At 42.1% G+C, this 21728-nt stretch overlaps 1 protein-coding gene across 2 annotated transcripts in view; it reads right to left on the reverse strand.

The window, feature by feature from the left end:
- LOC142578692 (phospholipid-transporting ATPase VA-like) overlaps nt 1-21728 on the reverse strand; it is a 212322-nt gene that overhangs the window by 44995 nt on the left and 145599 nt on the right. For both annotated transcript variants that reach the window (XM_075688181.1, XM_075688180.1), the window contains exons 3-7: nt 19489-19693; nt 6897-6982; nt 6294-6400; nt 5784-5915; nt 4097-4227 (exon numbers count right to left, since the gene is read on the reverse strand). In XM_075688181.1, the coding sequence (XP_075544296.1) occupies nt 4097-4227; nt 5784-5915; nt 6294-6400; nt 6897-6982; nt 19489-19693 (661 nt within the window). The remainder of the gene's footprint in view (nt 1-4096; nt 4228-5783; nt 5916-6293; nt 6401-6896; nt 6983-19488; nt 19694-21728) is intronic.

The raw sequence follows: 21728 nt of genomic DNA on the forward strand, positions 1-21728 counted from the left end.
TGGAGTACACACCCACTAAAAATTATTTGTTAAGCTAAACTCCACAATAATCTGAACAGTGTTGCAACCTTTATGTTAAATGCAGTGCACTTCTGTTCAGGTGAATATCTGATAAGATGAACTGATTTTCAAGGTCACTTCACATTCACCTCAAAAGCAGTCTACTATTCGAGAAACAATTTTTTCAGCAATTGCAACATACTATCCTGGTGTTAACAGCGCAAAATGTAAACGAGAGACGAGACAAGAAGACGACACCACAAGCGCTAAATTTCAACAACATTTATTTTGAAAGAAACACGGTTTCTTATACTTCTTATACCCACACAAGTGCTGAAGAAACGCAATGACCAGCTGGTCCAGGAGATAATTGAGGCAGCCAAGATTACCAGACTTCATGACCAATGCGTTAGCACGCCGTTTTTGTTACTGACAAAAAAAGAACTTCAGCTTTAGTATATACAACCACTATCTTAAGTGAAAAAAAAAAAAGTGCGTGTTTTCACATGCTGTGCAATCATGTGACTGCGGCACATGTGGGCAGTGGTATCAGAAGCCGTGTTTCTTTCAAAATAAACGTTGTTGAAAGTCAGCGCTTGTGGTGTCGTCTTCTCATCTCGTCTCTCGTCTACATTTTGCGCTGTTAACACCAGGATGGAAAAACAACAAGCCTAAGCTGCTATTCTAACAGATTATCGAAATTATCATTTGAAAATAGTGCCTTCCAACCGATTACTTGTAGTACAGTTGAACCTCAATATAACAAACATGTGCATAACGAATTACCTGGCATAATGAAATAAATATAGGCATTTTTTCCGCTGATATAAGCATGTATTCTTTACATGCTGATAACGAATATTGCATATAACAAAGTTATCAATGCATCAGATGCGACATTGTTATAATGATGTCTGACTGTACTTATTCTACACGACATACTTTCTCTAATGTGTAACAAGCTTCACAACAACAATAATGGCTTGTTTCAATCAATTAATATTATTGTTTGGCAATCTTAAATTAAATTTGTAAAAAGAAAAAGGAAGACTTTTATACAGAAGACTAGCTTAAAATGAGCCTAGACTGACCAAATGATGTGGGCATAAGGGTATTATTTTGCAAGCAATTATTAGAAGTATTGCAATGCATACGTTGTTTTATCTTTTGCTGGTGAGTATTGTCATCAGATGTCATTGTCATCAAGTCATGACTTGGTACATTTTAGAATGTGCACAAGCTCCAGCAATTACTATGGAGTACAACACTGTTCACATATTTTGAGCAATATGATTTAACAGGTCTCTTTTGCTGAATTGACAACAATGTTAAGAAACTTCAAATACAGTAAGTGCATCTCATACCAAGCAATAACTTCATTATAATGACAATGCGGTTACCATGTGACAATATCGATGCATTTTCGAAAGGCTTGTATGTCACATATGAGAAGAAAGGGAACCAAGGGGCCCGATTTTTATTAATCATATTGTTACGTTTGGAAAGACACAGACGAAAAAGCCTATTTACAGGCTATTTACACTGGAGCCAGACAGCCAGGCCAACACTCGCTCGCACCAAGGGCACAGGCCCCCTTCATCGTTATTCTTGCGGCAGCTCGTCTCTTGAGCATCTCTCGATGATATCGTAATACTACCCCCCCGGCGGCAAAGCGCCGTCACGGTGCTGTTGAATATCCAAGGCGCATGGAGAGTTGTAGGGTTTGAGTCGGGTGACGTGGACAATGACACTGGTTGTCATAGCGCAGGACGTAGTGGGTCTGACTAGAACAATTTCATAGGTGACATCGGTCACTTGGCAGAGCACGCGGTATGGGCCTGTGTAATAGGAAAGCAGTTTTTCACAAAGGCCAACTTTACGCGATGGTGACCAAAGCAACATGAAGGTGCCAGGCACAAAATGGACATCACGGTGACGGAGGTCATAGCGTCGCTTCTGTTTGTCTTGAGACATTTGTAGACGAGCACGCTCAAGTTGGCAAGCATGGCGAGCATGGTCAGCATGGGCGATTGCATCACAGGCATTATCGCTACTTGAAGCTGTGGTGGACGGAAGCACAGTGTATAGTGGTAGCATCAGTCCTTGGCCATACAAGAGGTAAAACGGGGAAAAGCCAGCAGTTTTGAGACGGGAAGAGTTGCACGCAAAGATAATGTAAGGTAGAGCCAGGTCCCAGTCACGGTGGTCGTCTGAAACATATTTGGATAGCATGTCTGTAAGGGTGAGGTTCAAACGCTCAGTGAGGCCATTTGTTTAAAGGTGGTAGGAGGTGGTAAATTTATGCTGTATTGAGCAGGCATGCATGATGTCGTCAATGATTTTGGCCAAAAACGTACGGCCACGATCTGTTAGCAATTGACACGGAGAGCCATGCATCAAAATGATATCATGTAGGAGGAAGTACGCAACATCAGTTGCGCAACTGGTCCGAAGAGCGTGGGTTACTGCACAGCGGGTCGTGTAGTCTGCCGCGACTGCAACCCACTTGTTTCCTGATGTAGATTTCGGAAATAGGCCGAGAAGGTCTAAGCCGACACGATGGAAGGGCTCGGCAGGTATGTCGAGTGGCTGCAGGTAACCAGCGGGGAGCTGGGAAGGCTTCCTGCGTCGTTGGCAAAGTTCACAAGCGGCGACGTAACATCATACGGAATGGGCGAGGCTCGGCCAGAAAAAAGCGGCGACATACACGGTCATAGGTTCGAGATACGCCGAAGTTTCCTGCCGTTGGCGCGTCGTAAAGCTCTTCTAGAACGGTTGAGCGGAGGTGTTTAAGTATTACAAGTAGGAACTCAGAGCCGTCCAAATGAAGGTTACGACGGTACAGAGTACCATCGTGGAGAACAAAGAGGCGTAGAGTAGCATCGGCCGGAGAGTGTTCAAAACGGTCGATGAGCACTCTGATGTAGGTGTCACGATGTTGCTCGTCGGTAAAATGAAGGAGCTGTGATACAGACAACACGCAAGCAGTGCTGGCAATATTGGAGGAGTCAAGAGTCGTTGACAGGGTAACGTGAAAAGCTGTCAGCGTCTTGGTGCAGGCGGCCAGACTTGTACACCACGGAATATGAAAATTTTGTAGCCTCAAAGTCTATCGACCAAGCCGGCCTGTAGGATCATTTAGTGATGAGAGCCAGCAGAGAGCATGATGGTCAGTGACTACGGAAAAAGGGCAACTGTAAAGGTAAGGAAGGGACTTTGCAACCGCCCAGACAACAGCAAGGCATTCTCGTTCCGTAATGGAATAGTTGCGCTCCGATGGCGCTAGGACACGACTCGCATAAGCAATAATGCGATCTTGGCAACGCTTACGCTGGGCTAAGACTGCACCTAAGCCACGAGTGCTGGCATCTGTACACAATTCTGCAGGGGCATCAGGGTCGAAGTGGGTGAGAATGGGTGGTGAGGTGAGAAGAGTGACGAGACGAGAGAAGGCGGTGGCTTCTGAAGTTCCCCACAAGGATTGTACGCCTTTCTTCAAAAGATTAGTGAGGGGTCTTGCAATTGTCGCAAAATCTTGAACAAAACGACGGAAGTACGAGCATAGCCCTACAAAACTGCGAACATCTGCGGCTGTCTTCGGAACCAGAAAGTCTCTGACAGCATGAGTTTTGTTGGCATAGGCTGTACTCCGGAGACGTCAACGAGGTGGCCCAGAACAGTAATTTGGCGGCGGCCAAAACGACATTTGGACGAGTTAAGTTGCAGCTTCGCCTTTCGAAATACATCAAGTATAGTTAACGAGAAGAAAGGGGTTAACCGAGGGGCCCGATTTTTATTAGTCATATCATAAGAAGCCAACAAACATTGACCCCAAGGACAACATAGGGGAAATTACTTGTGCTTGATAAATGAAATAAAGAAACAATAAATTAATGGAAATTAAAGTGGATGAAAAAACAACTTGCCGCCGGTGGGAACCGAACCCACAACCTTTGCATTTCGCGTGCGATGCTCTACCAATTGAGCTACCACGGCACTGTTTTCTCATCCACTTTCTTGGGTATTTATGTGTCTAGTAGAACCCTGGGAGTGTTAGCCAGCGCCACCACTCATAGACCTTGGCTACTGCACTTACCTGTAGAATTATTATGTAAGTCCAAAACGCAATGAAGCCTTCAACAGCTGGTATGTACCTGTTCTCATGTTCATAAGGTATAAAAATTACTTCCTTGCGGTTCTCGAAAGATCTCAACCACAATGCACAGCCTGTTGAAAAAAGAAAAGGGAGGAGGGGGAGGGGTTAAAACAATCATAGGGCATAAATACACCACACAACACAACTAGAAAGAATAAGGTTCAATATGATGGGGTGATGCAGCAGTTTCAGAGAGCAAATTAACTGTATGGCAGAACCCAAGCTCTAAATTCAACTATCATGGTAAAGTGTTGTGCAATACTGTTTGTACCTCTCATTCGCTTGGAAAAACAGCTACCAGAAAAACTTATTGCAGTTTCTGGAGTGGTGAATAGCACTGAAACATTCCAATATTAAGAGGAAGCTTTAGCTCGGGTGCTCCTATCTAAATATACATGTAAAAGGAGAAATTGTTTTTCTCGGCAACCACTGCACCAAATTTAACGAGGTTTGTTGCATTTAAAAGAAAAACTTAGAATCTATTGACTGTTTGTGTCGAATTATTGATTTAGGTTATCAATTTTTTTACTAAATATTGGCAAAAATAGGGAATTTTCGGAAAACGAAACTATTAAGTTTAAAACACCGTAATTCAGCAATGCAAAATTATATCACAATTCTGTGAACTGCACCTAAGTGCACATCTAAAGCGGACAAAATTGATATGTTACACATGAATGTAAAAAAATGTAGTAATATGGAAATACGGCTTTTCCAGAGCCCTTGTACATAATGTAATGAATTCACTAAAGATATAAATTGATATATCGAATTTGTCCACCTTAAACATTCTAATAGATGCCGCTTACAGAACAGCGATGTCTGTTTTTGATGAAGAGCTATTAATTTGTAAACATCATGCTTCTACCTTTTTCGAACTTTTGAATTTTTGAAAATACCTGTAACAGAATTGAACTCTGCCTCCAACAGTCGCAAGAATTTAACTTTCTCTCTCAAACACAACAAATTTAATTACAATCGGTCCAGGGGTTATCTTAGGAATGCGTTTCTGCATTTTACATGTATTTGAATAGGTTGCGTCGGTTTGGGCCCGAGCAAAAGCTTCCTCTTAAACATATTGTAACGATGTTGAGGAACACAGGTTAACAAAACAAAGATATTTATTAAAGGCGAACCTGTGCCCACAACTAAAAGTCACTGCAGTCGTGAAGAAATCCCCGGCAGTTGCGTTCTAAAACTGGCCTCGAACCGTCTTCTTCTTTCTTCTGGCGTGATACCTCGTGCGTGTGGTGCATGTGAGCCGGGTTCAACCGGCTACCCGTGCCACGAAGACCACTGCCGGTTGTTGCTGAACAACACCATGGTACGGCGTGCACAGTGTCCAATACGAAGGGTGTGCAACTTGAATGTGACCAAGTTGTCGCGGAAATATTGTGACCATACCAGTTGGTTTATATGACCCAAAACATAAGCTATCTTTATCAACCTATACTCATTCTCATTGGTTCATATTATGTCTTGAGACACAAACCAGTTGGACCCATTGAACATTTTCAGAAATGTGGTTGTCATTTGTTTCAGATGATTTCTTAATCTGATGCTTTAAATATCTACACTGTTTTACAGATGCTGTAACTAAACATGTGAACAGTGCGTGAGCACTTACCAATTGCACCAACAGAGCACAAGACGAGAAGTATCACAATGCACCAGACGATGTCTCTGTTCATAAATCGCTCCAGCCTGCTGCGTTTGTACCTTGGGCCATTGTTGTTGAGCATTGCCTTGGTCTCAAATCCTGCAAAGAGTGGTCTTTAATGCATGAGCATTCACAAACTGCAAATCCAAGATCATCAGAAGGAGCTGGAAAAATATGCATCTGAAAAATGAACTGACATGGAACAGTCAAGACCTGCCAATACTATAGTTAGCATGTTGAACACTTATTAGCAGATGGCATGAACCACAACATATGTACAACCTCCTACAGAGAATGTTTATAGTGCTTAAGTTGGTCTTCTTTAATTGCATGAGCATTCACAACTCCAGAATAAAAAAATAATCAAAAGGAGCTGGAAAAATCTACATCTAAAGTGAACTAAATTGGAGTATTCTCATATTGTAAGCATGCTGAAAATTTACCTAATAAAATTAGTGAGAACTCCAAGGTACATACCAGCATACACAACAATGCCTTCGACAAAGTCTGCATTCTTGAGAACGCAGTCTCGAAGAAGTAAGTTGTCAGAAGTGATTGGCACTTTTTCTCCAGTAGGATGGCAGCTGCAAGGAAATCAAATAAACTGCATGCACCTCAACTACACAAATTAAAGCTTCTATGTGTGCTGCATACGTTTGGTTTACTGCCACTGCTACGTGCCTACTGCAAAGAAATGCACTGCGATTGCTTTTGTGCATACATACTTATATAACTTTAGCTATCATTGCACTGTCTCTTATGTAAAACAAGCTACATTTTCCTGACCAAACTTAAGTGCAGTCGTTACGAGACATGCTTAGGCTTTATTAAAGTGATTGATTGATTCAGACAACACAGGGGCTATCAGAGATGCTGTAGTGGAGGGCCCAGGATAAATTTTGACTACCTTGGGTTCTTTAATGTGCACTTAAATCTAAGTACTCAAGCATTTGTCCATTGAAATGCGGCCACTGCAGCCGGGACCCGTGACCTCATGCTCAGCAGCAGGATGCCATAGCCACTGTGCCTTTTCATGATGAAAACTTTGCACAGAGTGAATGTACACACTTATAAACTTACATGAATCCATGAAATCTGTAGATCTTACAGTTTGGTGGGTCACATTCCACTGTGCTTGTAAATGACAGCGGATGAAAGGCATCCCTCTGCATCAAAGGAAAGAGCCATCCCTTATGAGAAAATCACAAAATGAATGAATGGAGGCCAGCAGTTATAAACAAATGTGTTTTGGAGCAGATTATCTGCCTGCTAGCTTTATTTTAGCACAGTTTAGTTTTCTCACTGGGTAGAGTGCTGTTGGCTAATTCAGGGATCAGAGGAGCCCAGTTTGCAGCTCGAGGTACATGTTGAAAGACATATATGCTTGCACTTTGATACAAATGTATTAGGCTCATTTCTGTCCTGGCCTGATGCAATGGAGGTACTGGACACATGGCCGACTGCATCTCCTAGAATATCTGTTGCACCACAGTCAGGTCATTTGCTGCTGTAATATAATTGCACTGATGTCACGAGGCATGGCATGGCATCCTTCCACGATTGAGTATCCCAGAGTTATAGTATATGCCTCCAAAGGGAGCGAAATTGCATGGAAGCTTCACATCTTCGGCAGAAAATGAACTATTATTGCGAGGGAAGCCACTCCTAATGCTTGCTGGAGCCAGAGACTGCCCAACACCAGCAATTACCTAGTGCATTTCCAGCCCACTTGCAGGGTAAATTCAAGGGCACTCAATTACTACCTAAACATATATGAGTGATGGTGCTCACTTGATTTTTTAAGCAGTGAGTAGAAATATTTTGCTGCTTGTGCCAAGGCCTATTTGCTTTACTGCATGAACAGTGCTCTAATGGCATCTGTTGAAGTACCCACCACATATAGCAAACCTCAAGGAAGAAAAACTATAAACAAAAGTGCTTATGGGGAACTTGCACCGAATGAAAGAAAATCGACACAGATCAAATTCAGAGGCAAATGTAGGGCCATTGGTCATGAAGGAAGGTGATAAATTGCGCTGCTGCCACCACCTGCTTTTTCTGCATCAAAGTTGCATCAACAGTGCATGGTTACTTTTTGCACCATGTGACCAAGCTCAGCGAATGGAAGCTTGAGTGGTGCATGGGAAACAAATGAGCTCTGCTGCTTAACTTAGCACGTCCATTTGATGCAGCGTGATAGCCAAGCTGCTACGGCCAATATCTGTACAACAGAGATTTCATTTAAGTCAGAAACTGCACGATACATTTCCACTGGCATTACACCACAGACATCACATAGCACGAAGATGTGCAGATGCCGAGTGATGCCACATACACTAAGAACAAGTAAAAAATGTGCCCCATATGGTTAACATTTAAGGGTACTTCTGACAATTTTTTAATGACTTATTATTTTGAATTTCTTGGTGACTCCTGCCGCGCATCGGGTAAGCCAACTCGTACAACAAAACATGTCCTACAACAACTTCTTTTTCAAATCTGAGAACAAACCAAAGTGAATGCGATGTTTCCAATGAATATATTCCCACAGACATTTTTAAAAAGGACCTAATAAAAACAGAGCTACATAACGAGTGCAATGTTTACTTTCCCCATTCCCTCTCAACACAATGTTTCTTCTCAGCTGGGGGTGAACCTCAGAGCACTTATGGTAATTCTTTAAGGTTGACATCAAAGGAGCAGTGCACTAAGAGGAAGTTTTAATGCAGGGCTAGCTTCAATTTCTATTCAAATATATACCTATTCCTATCTATGGCTATTCAAATTTATGTAAAACAAAAAATGCTTTTATGAGAAAACTGCTGGACTGATTTGAATGGAACTTGTTACGTTTTGAGTGAGGGTTTGAGTGAGAAGCAAAATGTTGATTTGATTATGGGCCTGCAATGTTCGTACAAAAATTCCAAAAAATTTCGAAATTTAAAAATAACTAAAGCACAATGTTTACAAATTCTCAACTTTGTATTAAAAACAGATGTTGCAGTTCTGTAAACCGCATCTGTTTGAGCATCTAAAGCTGACAAATTTTATGTATGAACTTATAGCTCAGGTGAAATTGTTATAATGTTTGCGAGGGTTTTGCAAAAGTCCTGCTCACAATTTAGAGGCATATTTGAGAGCAGTGTATAATATATGAATTTTGTTCGCTATAGATGTATTATTACAAGCAATTTAAAGAATTGTGATATCGTTTTTCGTAGCCAAGTTATAAAGCTGTAAACCTGATAATTGAATTGTTTAATTTCTGTAATTCTCAAGAATTTTTTTAAAGGTTCTGATAGCCTAAATATAATGTTTGCTCCCTACAGTCACTAGATTCTAGCTTTTTTTTTAATGCAACAAACCTCATCACATTCGGTGCTGTGATTGCCGAGCAAAACGATTCAGCCGTTCCCATGTATTTAGATAGGAACCCCTAAGCTAAAGCTTCCTCTTGCAGGCCCCATTGAAAATTTTGGTTATCCACTGGAAGTCGTCAAGCGCTGTCCACAGAGCATTATACCACAATAAACTTTTCAAACTCTCTCCTGCCTTGACTAGCATCTGCAAGAGCCCTTTCTTCTTTGCCTTCTTTTATACTGGAAACGAGGGGCCGCTTCACGTTTACGTCATGAGCTCAACCTCCTTTCTTTCTTTTTCTGCACAGCGCACTTTCAATGGTGGTTTTGCATTGGACGATTTATCAACGACACGTGCCATAAGAGAAAAAAAGAAAGAAAGGAAAAGAAAAATATCATGGTTTTGCCATAAGGGCGAAGCAATGAATGCAATAGCAACATGTTAGAATATTTACAAGTAAGATTCGTAGCTTTAGTGGCAGAATGTATTAAGTAAATGTAAGCTAAAACAAGCTGGTGTGCTAAGGGTGCTCTGTTTCAATTCTGCCATCAGACAATTTCATTTATGTTTATTAAAGCCAATGCCTTTCTTAGTCACTTTTCAGACTTTTCTGCATCGAGTATGTTTCAAACCTCTTTACTGGGCCGATACTGGAGGTAGTGCACAGCCGTGCCAATAAAATTACATGATTTTCAGGTTTGCGCTCCGTTATTGTTTCACACTTTTAATATGCAAGTCTGAGAATATTTAAGGTAAAAAGATGGATAACTGGGCTAGTTGGTTTACTTGCATCTTGAAACTGTAAATGCACACAAAGACGAGAACTCCACTCTCTTCGTTTCTTGTCTTTGTGCACTTTTACAGTTTCAAGATGCAAGATAAAAGGCATGAGCTGTCTGTGTTTTGTTTCATGACATTTGTTTGTGGGCTGCCATTCTCAAAATTCTGAGGAATAATTTTGCCAAGAATGTAAGATCTGATATCAGCAACTTTAGTGATAGTAGAATGGTATGGAAATATAACCCATATATACTACATGTCATATAGCATACATATACCTGGACATATACGGAACCTCACAGTGACGCCGACATCAACGACGATGACAAAAAATATACTTGGAGTGTCCATGTAATTGCTATATCACAATTTTTTTAAAATCTATCTGGGGTTTTACGCGTCAAAAACACAATGCCACCATGGCAGGTGTCACATGGCATAGTCGGTGACATCCAACGTAGTGCATCTGACGTAGAGGTGTTTATGCATGAAACCTTGGTTCTCTGGCAGGAAGCGCGAATCTCTCAAGAGGAAGGGTCCATGGACTTTCTTTTGAAATTTGCTGTTTTCATGCCGCAGAGCAGTTTGGTACTTTGCAGACACAATTGCAAATGCATGATCTACGCACTCTGCTTGTCTGTTTTCAATGTCCAAACCTGGTGAAAGGTGCTCAACAACAACCACTGCTTACCTGTTTGCAAGGAGATTGGAGGGGTGTGCAAGCGTGCATGAGCATTCACTCAGGAATTGGTACCTCACGGTCATATGAACAATTGCCCAGTAGCTGGCGTTTATGGCTGTTGTGCGGTTTATGACATCAAAGACTACGGCAAAAATAAAGGCGGTTTCAAGAGCCACAGGGGAGACAGATAGAGAGTGATAATTTTATATGTGATTGGCTCCCATCTGCATAACAGCACTGCCTGCAGGTTGCGAATGATTTCTTACCCTAATCAGTCTAGCTTTAAGACAAAGAAATAATTTTAAGGAAGCAAAAGACACTACTACGAAACTGAAATTGAACCGCAAAGCTCAGGAAGCTGCTTCTCGTACGTCCATGATGACGACATGTGTCGCATTAAGTAAATATGCCGGTAGTCACTATTGACACGTTGAACCAAGTATACCAGAAATATCCATTGGACGTACCACAAAAGACCAAATATCTGAGACAAATATCTGAGTTCACATCAATAAAATGTTGCACTAGTATATGGCAGCCAGGGTCATCCAAAGGATGTCAAATGTCTGTGATTTGGACATCTCTTGCACATCTAAAGCTTTCACGCATTAATTGCACATTGTGTGTTGTGACTAGATGAACACACCATGCTGCAGATATACAAGCAAATTGTTTCTAATGCCTGACAATGAGATGCTGGGAGAGAAAAAAAAAGCACTGTCGTCTGTTCCAGCACTGTGGCGGCGAAGCTCTCAGGCGGCCGTTCCTGCGGCGAGTGTCGGCGTTGTCTCTCATAGCAGAGTGAACAAGTACAGTGAAGGACAAAAGCGAACATAGAGCCCAGTGGTAGATGAAAGATGGCGATATCAAAGAGAGTGCGAGGAGGAAAGCGGAGGACGAGGGTATGGCAAAAGCGAGAGAAGAATAGCGTAATGCCTCATAAGACTGTCTTTGCGGGAACGATGGCTACGACATGGCACCAGAGTAGCACGCGTCAGACATATGGAAACAAAGCGCTGCATGAGCGGAGGTCTGTCTGCAGCGGCTGCTGTGAATTGCACCCACGCGTCACCCATGTGCCGAGTCTCACTATTTCCCAACTAGCGAGGCAGTCGCGCTACACTTCGCTCTGTTTGCAACATGCCACGTGAAACATTGTCCGCACCAGCCAATATATCGCAAAATGGAAACACGTATAGAGCTGTGCTCAATTCACATTAGGGAGTATCGTAATCAACGGTGAATTTCTCCCCATCATATGTGCATTTTCGAGATCCTACGAGAGGGAGAATGTGTTCCTGAGCTGCGAAATATCCATCTGCTCATTTTGAAAAGATCCAATATGAAGCATTAAAGCCCAGAATTTCAGTTATGACCAGTGGTTATGAGTAGAAACATTACATGAACTCTGCACGCACTGCTGGTCACTGCGCATCAAAAGTCAAAACTTTTGGTTTTGGTTACATCATTTCTTCTCCTACACAAGTGCTTTCTTTTTAAGTTATACACATCTATTAGTACACTGTTAGAAAAATGTAATCTTTATGATAGTAGTGTGCTGGGCCAGTTGGTGTGACATATGGTATAAGTACGAGCGTTTCTTTGCAGCAGGGATGAAGAAAGACTTGAGCAACTGTCCTATCAAGTCTTTCTTCCCCTCTGCCGTAGAAAACCGCTCATACTTTTATGATATGTAATCTTTAACTTGCTGATATATTATGGCAGATTATAAAGAAAAAAGAAGCTTGAACTCACAATATCTTTGACTTCACATTGCTACTAATATCAATGCAGCGCGCACCTCGACACAAGAGGGTAATTTTCCACATGCGAGCAGCATGAAATGTGCTTCATCGGTGTCTTTTCGACTTTAGTTCGCTTGACCATGACCCAAGCATGTATATACTAAGCAGAACTGTACAGTTGTGTACTACCCGCCACGATGGCTTAGTGGCTATTGTGTTGCATTACTAAACATGAGGTCGCAGGGCCGAATCCCTGCCGTGGCGGCCACATTTCGATGAGGGCGAAAAGCAAAAACGCCCATTTCCCGTGCATTAGGGGCCCGTTAAAGAACCCCAGTCAAAATTATTCCTGAGTCCCCCATATCATATCATTGTTTTGAAATGTAGAACAGCAGAACTACCAGTTGCATGCATACTGAAAATTAGAGCTGTGCTTCTGACTGCTATTTGTGGTACATTTGTTTGCCTTGCAGAACGCTTATAGAAATGTTCCGAGGGCAACATTCTGGTGGTTCCTTTTCAGACATATTTATATCGCTTAGCTTCTGCAGCTCTTCTTCAAGTGTCAAGGATACTTCTCATCTGCAATGATTATTTCTAATTATCTGGCTGCATTATGTGCTTGGCACTTTCATGGTGTGACAAGCTACCTTAGCAAGTTGCCTATCAAGATGAGCATTCCATCTGGGGATTCTGCTTGCAAAGATTTTCCTTTAGTGTATATTTTGAAAGATAGCAAGAAAGTGCTGGCTTTCTATCTTGAATCTCATGGCCCCAGAAGCAGATGCTGGCATGCAGGCCATGCATTTTCAGTCATTCATTAGTATGTAATATTATTACCTCCTACTAATGCGTTTTAATGTTTTAAATATAGTTGTGCCATTGTAACTGCTAATCCTTTTCTGAATGTTAACACCATTTTTTCATTACTTTTGTTTTAGTGAAGTAAAATTTTCAAGAAGTTGTTTTTATTGAAGCTCTATGTTTATTTTTTACACTCGTGTTTAACCTGTTTTTACACAGTCATAACTTGCAATGAATATTTTCATACATGTGCCTGGCTGATGGGCCAATCGTTTTTGTAATAAAACTTTATCAATTCTGTAAATAAAAAATTCACTAACGATTATGATACTCCTCAATGCAAAATTTGAGCACAGCTGTATACGCATTTTCCTTTTGTGATATATTGGCTTACGCAGACAATCTGTCTCATGCGGCACGTCGCAAACAGAGTGAAAGGTGGCGCGACTGCCTCACTAATCCAGAGATCATGAGAGTCAGTGGGTAGGTGACACATGGGCGTGATTCACAGTAGCCGCCACAGACATAGCTCCATTCATGCAGTGCTTTGTTTCCATATGTCTGACGCGCGCGACTCTGGTGCCATCTAGTACCGATTGCCGCCGCAGAGCCTGTCTTGTGCGGCACTACACTATTCTTCTCACAATTTTGCCATACCCTCCTCCACCCCTTTTCTCCTTACGCTTTCGTCCCTATCGCCACCTGTCATCACCTCCTGTGCTCTGCGTTCACTCTTTCATTTTTTACTCGGTTATGAGGGACACCGAGGCATGCTGACACTCAACGCAGAAATGGGCGCCTAGGTGCTGCGCTCTAAAGGCAACACTGATATGACATTATGAGGCTCGCTTCTGTGCTTTACGTAGCGCTTGCTGAACTCACTTTTTTCATGTAGCCATTGCAGGAATTGTAATAATTTATAATGATCAAAATACAGATGTACAATATTGTGAGCACAGTTTTCACATATTCATGAGCGCTAGAACTATATATAATAAGAAAGATACCTCATGTGTGTTTTTACACATTAACAAAGCATTTCAAACAAGTTCACCAGCTACTTGCCGACGACGGTGGTAACTGTGGCATGAGTGTGTCCCAGCGGATGTACTATTGAGGACAAATGAAATGCAAACAGCGGAGCGAGTGGCTGAAGCATAACTAAACGTACCGTGCATGCCGTCAGCCAGCCACTGTGCACATGCATAGGCATGTTGTCCTCGCGCAGAGCGCAGCACTGCTCGCCCTACTGCAATAAATGTTACCCGTATTTTGTGCGAAAGTTGTTTTCTCATCCCGTTGCGGCAGTGCCATTCCCACCTGACAGTACACTGTTATGGTGGCTAGCACCATCGCCGCATCTGTAGCCCGACATGGCTGACACTCGCCCAGTTTCCTAATGTGCATTGCTTTGCTTTTGTTCCACGATCAAAGCTGCCAGTGTCTAATCGTAACTTGAATAGCACTAAAAATGTATTACACTGGAAGAGCAACAACAATGTTAGCCACCTTAATAGTAATCACAGGTAGGAATGGCACTGTAGTGGCGGGGTGAGAATACAAGCTTCAAACAAAATACAGGTGACGTAATTGGAGTAGGACAAGCAGCACCGCACTACGTGCCGAAACCACATGCGCATGCATGTGCACAATGATGGCTGGCCGATGCCGCGCACTGTGCTTTCAGTTATGCTTCGGCTACACAATCTGCTGTTCGCATATCATTTGTATTTGATTGTACATCTCCTGTGGCACTTATAGCTAAATTATAGCTTGAAGAGGAAAGATCCATTAGACGTTATATGGACCTCCTGCATATCTAAAATGAACATCTATCGGAGGACACTTATGTCCAGCTGCGATATCCTTTCAACGTTACAGCAACATGATCCAGATCCACCATCAGTTGGCCTTTATTCTGTTTTTACTGAATGGTTTCTGCGCTGCACTATCGCATGTGAATGTCAGCTATGTTGCTTGCAGTATTGTCACAGAACAGGGTGTACTCAATATAGCCTGCCTCTTTCTCCATTTTTCTTGTTCCGAACAAATTAATCCTTTTTTTTTAGCACTTGTCTTCACTTGGAGGTCACATTTGAAATTTTGTGTTAGCTATCACTGTTCATATGACAGTTTACCTTTCTCACTGCAAGAGGAAAACCTTAGATGAAGCGATTCACAGCTGTCACAGAATGTCAGCTTGAAGTAATGTAGGATTAATTTGGCCGCAGAGAGAAAGCAATGACAATAAATTTGAGACAAGAAACAAGGCTAAAACATGGTTCATTTTGTTTGTTGAATAGTGAGTTATCACAATGAAACTGTTTCATTTACATAAGCCAGTGCAGCTTATGGATGTTAATGGCCTAGTATATTTGCATGTAATGTGATATTATATTGCTATTCTAATTTAAGTAGTCGTTTGTGCCACCTGCATCAGCTGATCAATGTTTTCTGAATTTCAGAGGCGGCTAGGAATGACCCAACGTGAGCTAATATGTTGTCACACTCTTATCAAAACAATGGCAGACCGTCGGACAAAATTGATGCTTGAGCGTCACCTGTGACTCCTAGGTAAATGTGATGCATTTTGTAACCTTAACTACATAGAATTCTTACTGTGTTTTTTGGCATATATGAAAGTGAGCTACGCTTGGATTTATTGGTGGGGAACCTCTAGCTTTTTAATTTAGTTATAAATATAAGTCTGAACTCTAGCTTGCCAAATTGTGATGTTTAAGTGCTGTCACCTTCAGAAAAGCAATTTTTATGCTGTGGTATTTGTCGGTAAGGAAAATGGCCTTTCCCTTTTGAAATTTACGATATCCAATGTGAATTCGACATCAAAACAATGATGATAAGGTTGTTTGTCATTGTTTGTGCTGATGAGAGAGTACTTAGTTTTTTTTAGCAGTACACTAAAAAACTTTTGTCTCGTTTTTACATCAAGAATGGATAGCTGTCAGCTCAGCAATTATGCTATGAAGCCTCAACTACTTGTTTAATAATATAGAAATGTTATTAATTAATGCATTACCTTTTAGTATGACAGCTCAAAACATGCGCGAAAAGTAGTATGGCTTCAGACGAGAAACAGAAGCCTATTCATGTCACCAATACTCGATGTGGCAGTCTCATGGTACCACACACAACTGATGCATACACACACACACACTATGACCATGCTGCGAAAACAGATCATTCCATACTCGACAGGATAACAGGGAAGAGAGTCCTCCTGCATTTCAAAAAGAAGCGTGCAATTGGAAGGGTCGATTTGATGGCTTTTAGTCACAAGATCATTACATCACCGCCAAATTCTGCACTGAGCCAACTGGATCATGCATGAGTTGTTTGTGACACTGCATGACTTCACTATGGTTTCGGTGATGTGAATAGTCTCCTTCTTCACGTACAAAATAGTGCTGCACTTGGAGTACATTTTAAACTAGCTGCGTAAAATGGGATGTATTAATTATTCGTGCTGCTCAAGAAATTGAGGCTCCATGTCATAACTGTGGGGTTGGCAACTACCTAGAGAAGCACAAAAGTGGGATACAAAATTGTTGTGTCAGTACTCCCTTAATGAATTTCTTCTGGGTACATTAACTGATTTCAAAAGGAAGTAATAATTTTGATGCACAATTTGTTTTGCATTCTTGATGTCTTGTGTTAACTTGTGCAGAATATTAGAACCAATGAGCCCGCCAATCCAATGTAAGTGGCTGCATCTTTCCCTGAGGTGGCACGAAGAAGGAAGTTCTGTAGCTGTGACGTCATCGACCAACTTACTGCATGGGAGGCCCAGTTGTCCACAGAAGATTGTAACAAAGTATTCCAGGGTGAAAACTAGGCCTTTCCGGTTAGCAGAAATTGCGGGCCTAGTTCCTAATCAAAACATGGCTCTAGGGCCCACAACAAGCTCTCTGTGGTAGGCCAGCCACAGTTCAGTTGCAATTACAATTGGTAACTTTTGAAAGCAGCACAAATGAGTTTTGTGTGTGTGGTGTGACGATGGTATAGTTTTTGCAGTCATGATTTAGTCAAAACAAGTCTTTTAGAACATTGGTCACTGGAAAGATACATTCAAGAAAACATTGTGAATGCACCTTTGCTGCCTTTTAAGCTTACAATTCCGTCCAAGTCTTAGCCCGTTCTTTCTCTGCATTGTTGGCTTTACATTTGAAAATAAAGTCTACTGCATTTAGCGATGCCCTCAAAAAAAGCTAACTGTTCCTTGTACCCATTTTTAAACATTTGAATTACGATTTTAACTAAGACTATATTATTTTTTGTTGCAATGATAATTAAGATTCCTAAGTTCTTCACATTCATAGCAACCATACTGAATCACATTTGTATTTAAAAAATAAACTGCATTTTTTACTGCTCTCTTAAGCATATATGAGCCATTATGTGAGGTTGTGTCTGTGTAGAGACAAGAAACATCCTTTCTGCATGCTTCTTTATGCCCTCTCCACCCACTTGCACTTAGTTCTGCTGCCATTAGTACTGCATTCAATCGTTTATAGTGCAGCTTATCTGAAGTGATAGTGGTATTTATTGTCTGTATTTGGTCGTAAAAATGGTACATGTGGTTTTTGCATTGGATCCATGCATTTTCATACCAGTGGAAATCTACAGGCACATAAGATGCATATGCAGTGCAACCTACTCATGGTCTGTGGAATAAGGGAAATATAATTGTACATTTGTTCCAATATTTCAGACAGACATGCTTATTAAGTGCACAGCTATAGCCGGCATGCATGGTATAATAATAATAATATTTGGGGTTTTACGTGCCAAAACCACTTTCTGATTATGAGGCACGCCGTAGTGGAGGACTCTGGAAATTTTGACCACCTGGGGTTCTTTAACGTGCACCTAAATCTAAGCACACAGGTGTTTTCGCATTTCGCCCCCATCGAAATGCGGCCGCCGTGGCCGGGATTCGATCCCGCGACCTCGTGCTCAGCAGCCCAACACCATAGCCACTGAGCAACCACGGCGGGTCATGCATGGTATAGTATGCTAATACTGATCCACTAGTATCATAAAACAGTGGTCCTTTATGACTCTGAAGATGCAGAACTGTTTACAGGCATGGTGCTTGAATGTTGAGAATGGCTCAACAAAATGAGTGGACTGTAATGCACTAAGTGAACTCAGTGTATGCTTAGGTTGAACTGCTACACTTGTTTAAGCTGTATCTTAAATTCTTAAAAAATGAAGGGGCATAACAAAAAGTCACTTTTTCTGTTCCACAAGCATAGCAGCAGATGTCATACTTTGTATGAAAACCTCCAATGTTTTATTACTAACTTTGGTACACTATAAAGTTGGTTAGTGCCGATGCCATTTCATCACTAGAAATGCTTATACTTGTGTGAGCTTAGGCAAAAACTGTTGTCCTGCAGTTTAAAAGAAAAGTTGTGGGAGAAAAATATATAGAGCACAAATACATTTCTCTGTGAACGTTGAGATAACTATTTCGGTACTGGTGCTATGCATGGACAAAAGGTATTTTTGTTGCACTGTATCTATTACTTCTTTAAATGATTATCAATTTGGTATCTGTGCAATATTACTGTGGAATGAAACCAAGGGCTTGACAACAGCTCATCTGGTTGAGAATTAACTTGGCACAAGAAAGACACTGACCACAGTCAAAGTGAATATTTTACTGTGGTTGTTGCCTTTCTTGTGCTTTTGTAGTGACATGTAAAATCAACCTTCCAGGATTGTAAACATGGTAAGTAGAGCTAACTATAGCACCTACGAAGCTGAAACAAGCCTGGACACTGAATGTCTATGCCACAGCTACAGCAGCGCTTCCCAAGGTGGCTACTGGCCATAAGTGGAAGGAGCATTAGCTGAGCTACCAGCTGGCTTGTAAAGGTCTAGGTCAAGAGTACAGCTTACAAAAGACAGCTACTAGCTGCAGCCTTAACTACATCAAGCTGGAAGGTAGATGACTACTAGCTAGCTGCATGCTTCCTGGGAAGGTAAACAGCGAGAAAAGAGACTGCATGCCAAAAAAAAAAAAAAAAGACAAAGATAACTGTCACGGAATGCTATTTACTTTCTTTGTCAAGGTTATCCAAGAAATGGAAGCATTCCAACTTGTCCACGGTTTGCTGCGCGTAATATGCAAATTTTGTAAACATCTGCAGATAAAGAAACTGCTGGAATTGCCTTTTGACAAAACCCCCTTTGTGTGCAAAACAGTATTCATGTTGCTAAACACACACAGCTGAAGAGCTAGGTGCTGCCGTTTACACGTGGAACACTAACTTACATGTTGCGCATATCCACGGACGACCTGCCTCTGCTTCAAGTTTGTCTCGCCATCCAAGTTGGCCGTCTCGATGTAACACAGCCCCTGCTCGTCACTCGAATGCAAAACCAGAATGTCTGCTGGGATGACCTCGTTGCAGGACAGGTGGACAATGTCCCCAACTCTAACATGCTTCCAGAGTGTTTTGACATAGCGGCCAGATTTCCTGCAAATAAAAAATGAATAAATAAATAAAAACAATTTCTTAAATACTGCTGGCAGATGACATTTACAAGAGCATGAAACCCACACAAGCTACAAGCATATTATCCAGTTACAACACTCGGCAACATAGCTTATATATAAGTAATATGTAATAATATAAGTAATACATTAGCTCGCCGCTCTCTGAAAACATGATCACATAGCCATACTTGCCAGCTCCCGAATATCTTGTAAAATTTACGAATTCAGGCTCATTCAGGAGAGGGTAAACATTCGCGCGGTGAGCACAAGCAAGATATGCTTGGAATATTGCTAAAGAACACTGGGAATGACGTCAATTAAAAGTTGGTACATGGTCTCACCATGGTGTAATCCACAGACAGCAAGAAGTGGACATTTTAACATACATAATGACTTTAGAGTTGCTTATGAACTTAAATAGTGTGCTGGATTGTTGTGGCTCATATGCCACTACAATCCAGCATATACTTCATAAAGAATAATCATTCATCATCGTCAAAACTCGTTCATTTCCTTTGTGCATTCTTCCTTTCTATATATTCCTTTAACTTCTAAGAGTGTATTCCTTAGCGCTTGTTACTATATTTCCTGCCCTCCTCCTTTCGTTCAGCCTATAGGATCACTTTCCACGCATCCTTCGGTCTGTTCTCATTGCGCTCGTTCATTTCAGCATCGTGCACGCCAGGCACACTGCCGCTATCGAAGATCGCGGGGCCTGCGCCGACCTGCGCGACCGTCTTGCCGATGGCCGCATTTTGTGCGCCCATCAGCGCGCATCTATTCAAGCCGGCTCGGAATGGGTCACACGCACCGCGCGGACGCCTGACACTTTTCGCCCGGAAGCGGCACGGTGGGAGCGAAAGCAGAACTCGCACGCAGCTGGAGAATCCGCCTCGCTCGATCAAGCGACGCAGTGGCAGGAATCTCGAGTCTCCCGCGCATTATGTGGAGAAGCGACAACCACTCTAGCGCTTTTACCCCGAACAATTCACTATTATTAACATATTTTCCTTATATGCTTGCCTTCTCGTAATATGTATACATTTGATATGCACGCGTACGTTTTCATGCACCTTGTGCGTCTATTGTGCGCCCATGTTGCTGGTCACGCCTTATGCGACACCGAGACCCGATCAGGTGAGTTTCTCTCCTTGACTCGTGGGCAACGCGATTGTGCTGCTTCGATTGATAAACTCGCTCTAGCACTTTTCTTTTAACAATACGGATGTGCCGTCAGCTCAACGCTGACTAAAGCATTCAACCTTCTACTAAACAATATGTGACGTATAGAAAGCGCCATACCATACCACATACTATACTTCATATAGAACCACGACGTTACATATTGTGATAAGTCACTGTCATACCACCCGATACCATACCATCATGATGGGGTCTTACCTAGTTATCTCATTTCCAAAACAGGACCAAGCGGTCAGGAGAAAGTGATGAATAGATGGTATATCTCAATCCGCGGCCCAGCGAGCCCTATCACGAGGTAACTGGAATCAATCTCAAAGGCCACGTTTTTTGCTGACTTCATACACCGGAAGCGATTGCGGAGTCGGGAACGCGTCATAGGCACCATGTTTTGGAAACTACCCATTGATCAACATCGGGTGGACAAGGGAAGCCTCAGCCTGGGACTTTGACAAGGGGACTTGGGTCCCTGATGAGGACAAGTCCCGTAATCGAAGCGCTGCCCCCCAGGCTGAGCTTCCCCACTCGGCCACTGCCCGTCGAGCGAGGTACGTATGATTGGATGTTACATAACAAAGGTAATAAATATCGACAACTTTATTATCTGGTTCCACGTTTGTTCACATGAACTGTACGAGCGGGCTGAGTCAGAAATCGAGCTGACGCAGCCCGACCCGAACGCGTTTACGTGTACCTTGTCGAGCGGGTCGGGCGAAACAACCGACCCCTTGCACGTGGGTTTACAAAGCTCGCGTCGGCGGTCCTTGGACCCGGCCCACCAGCATTCACACGAAGCCGAAGAACCGGTTTTCGAC

The sequence above is a fragment of the Dermacentor variabilis genome, chromosome 4, assembly GCF_050947875.1.
Source record: "Dermacentor variabilis isolate Ectoservices chromosome 4, ASM5094787v1, whole genome shotgun sequence".
In the NCBI taxonomy this organism is placed as follows: domain Eukaryota; kingdom Metazoa; phylum Arthropoda; class Arachnida; order Ixodida; family Ixodidae; genus Dermacentor; species Dermacentor variabilis.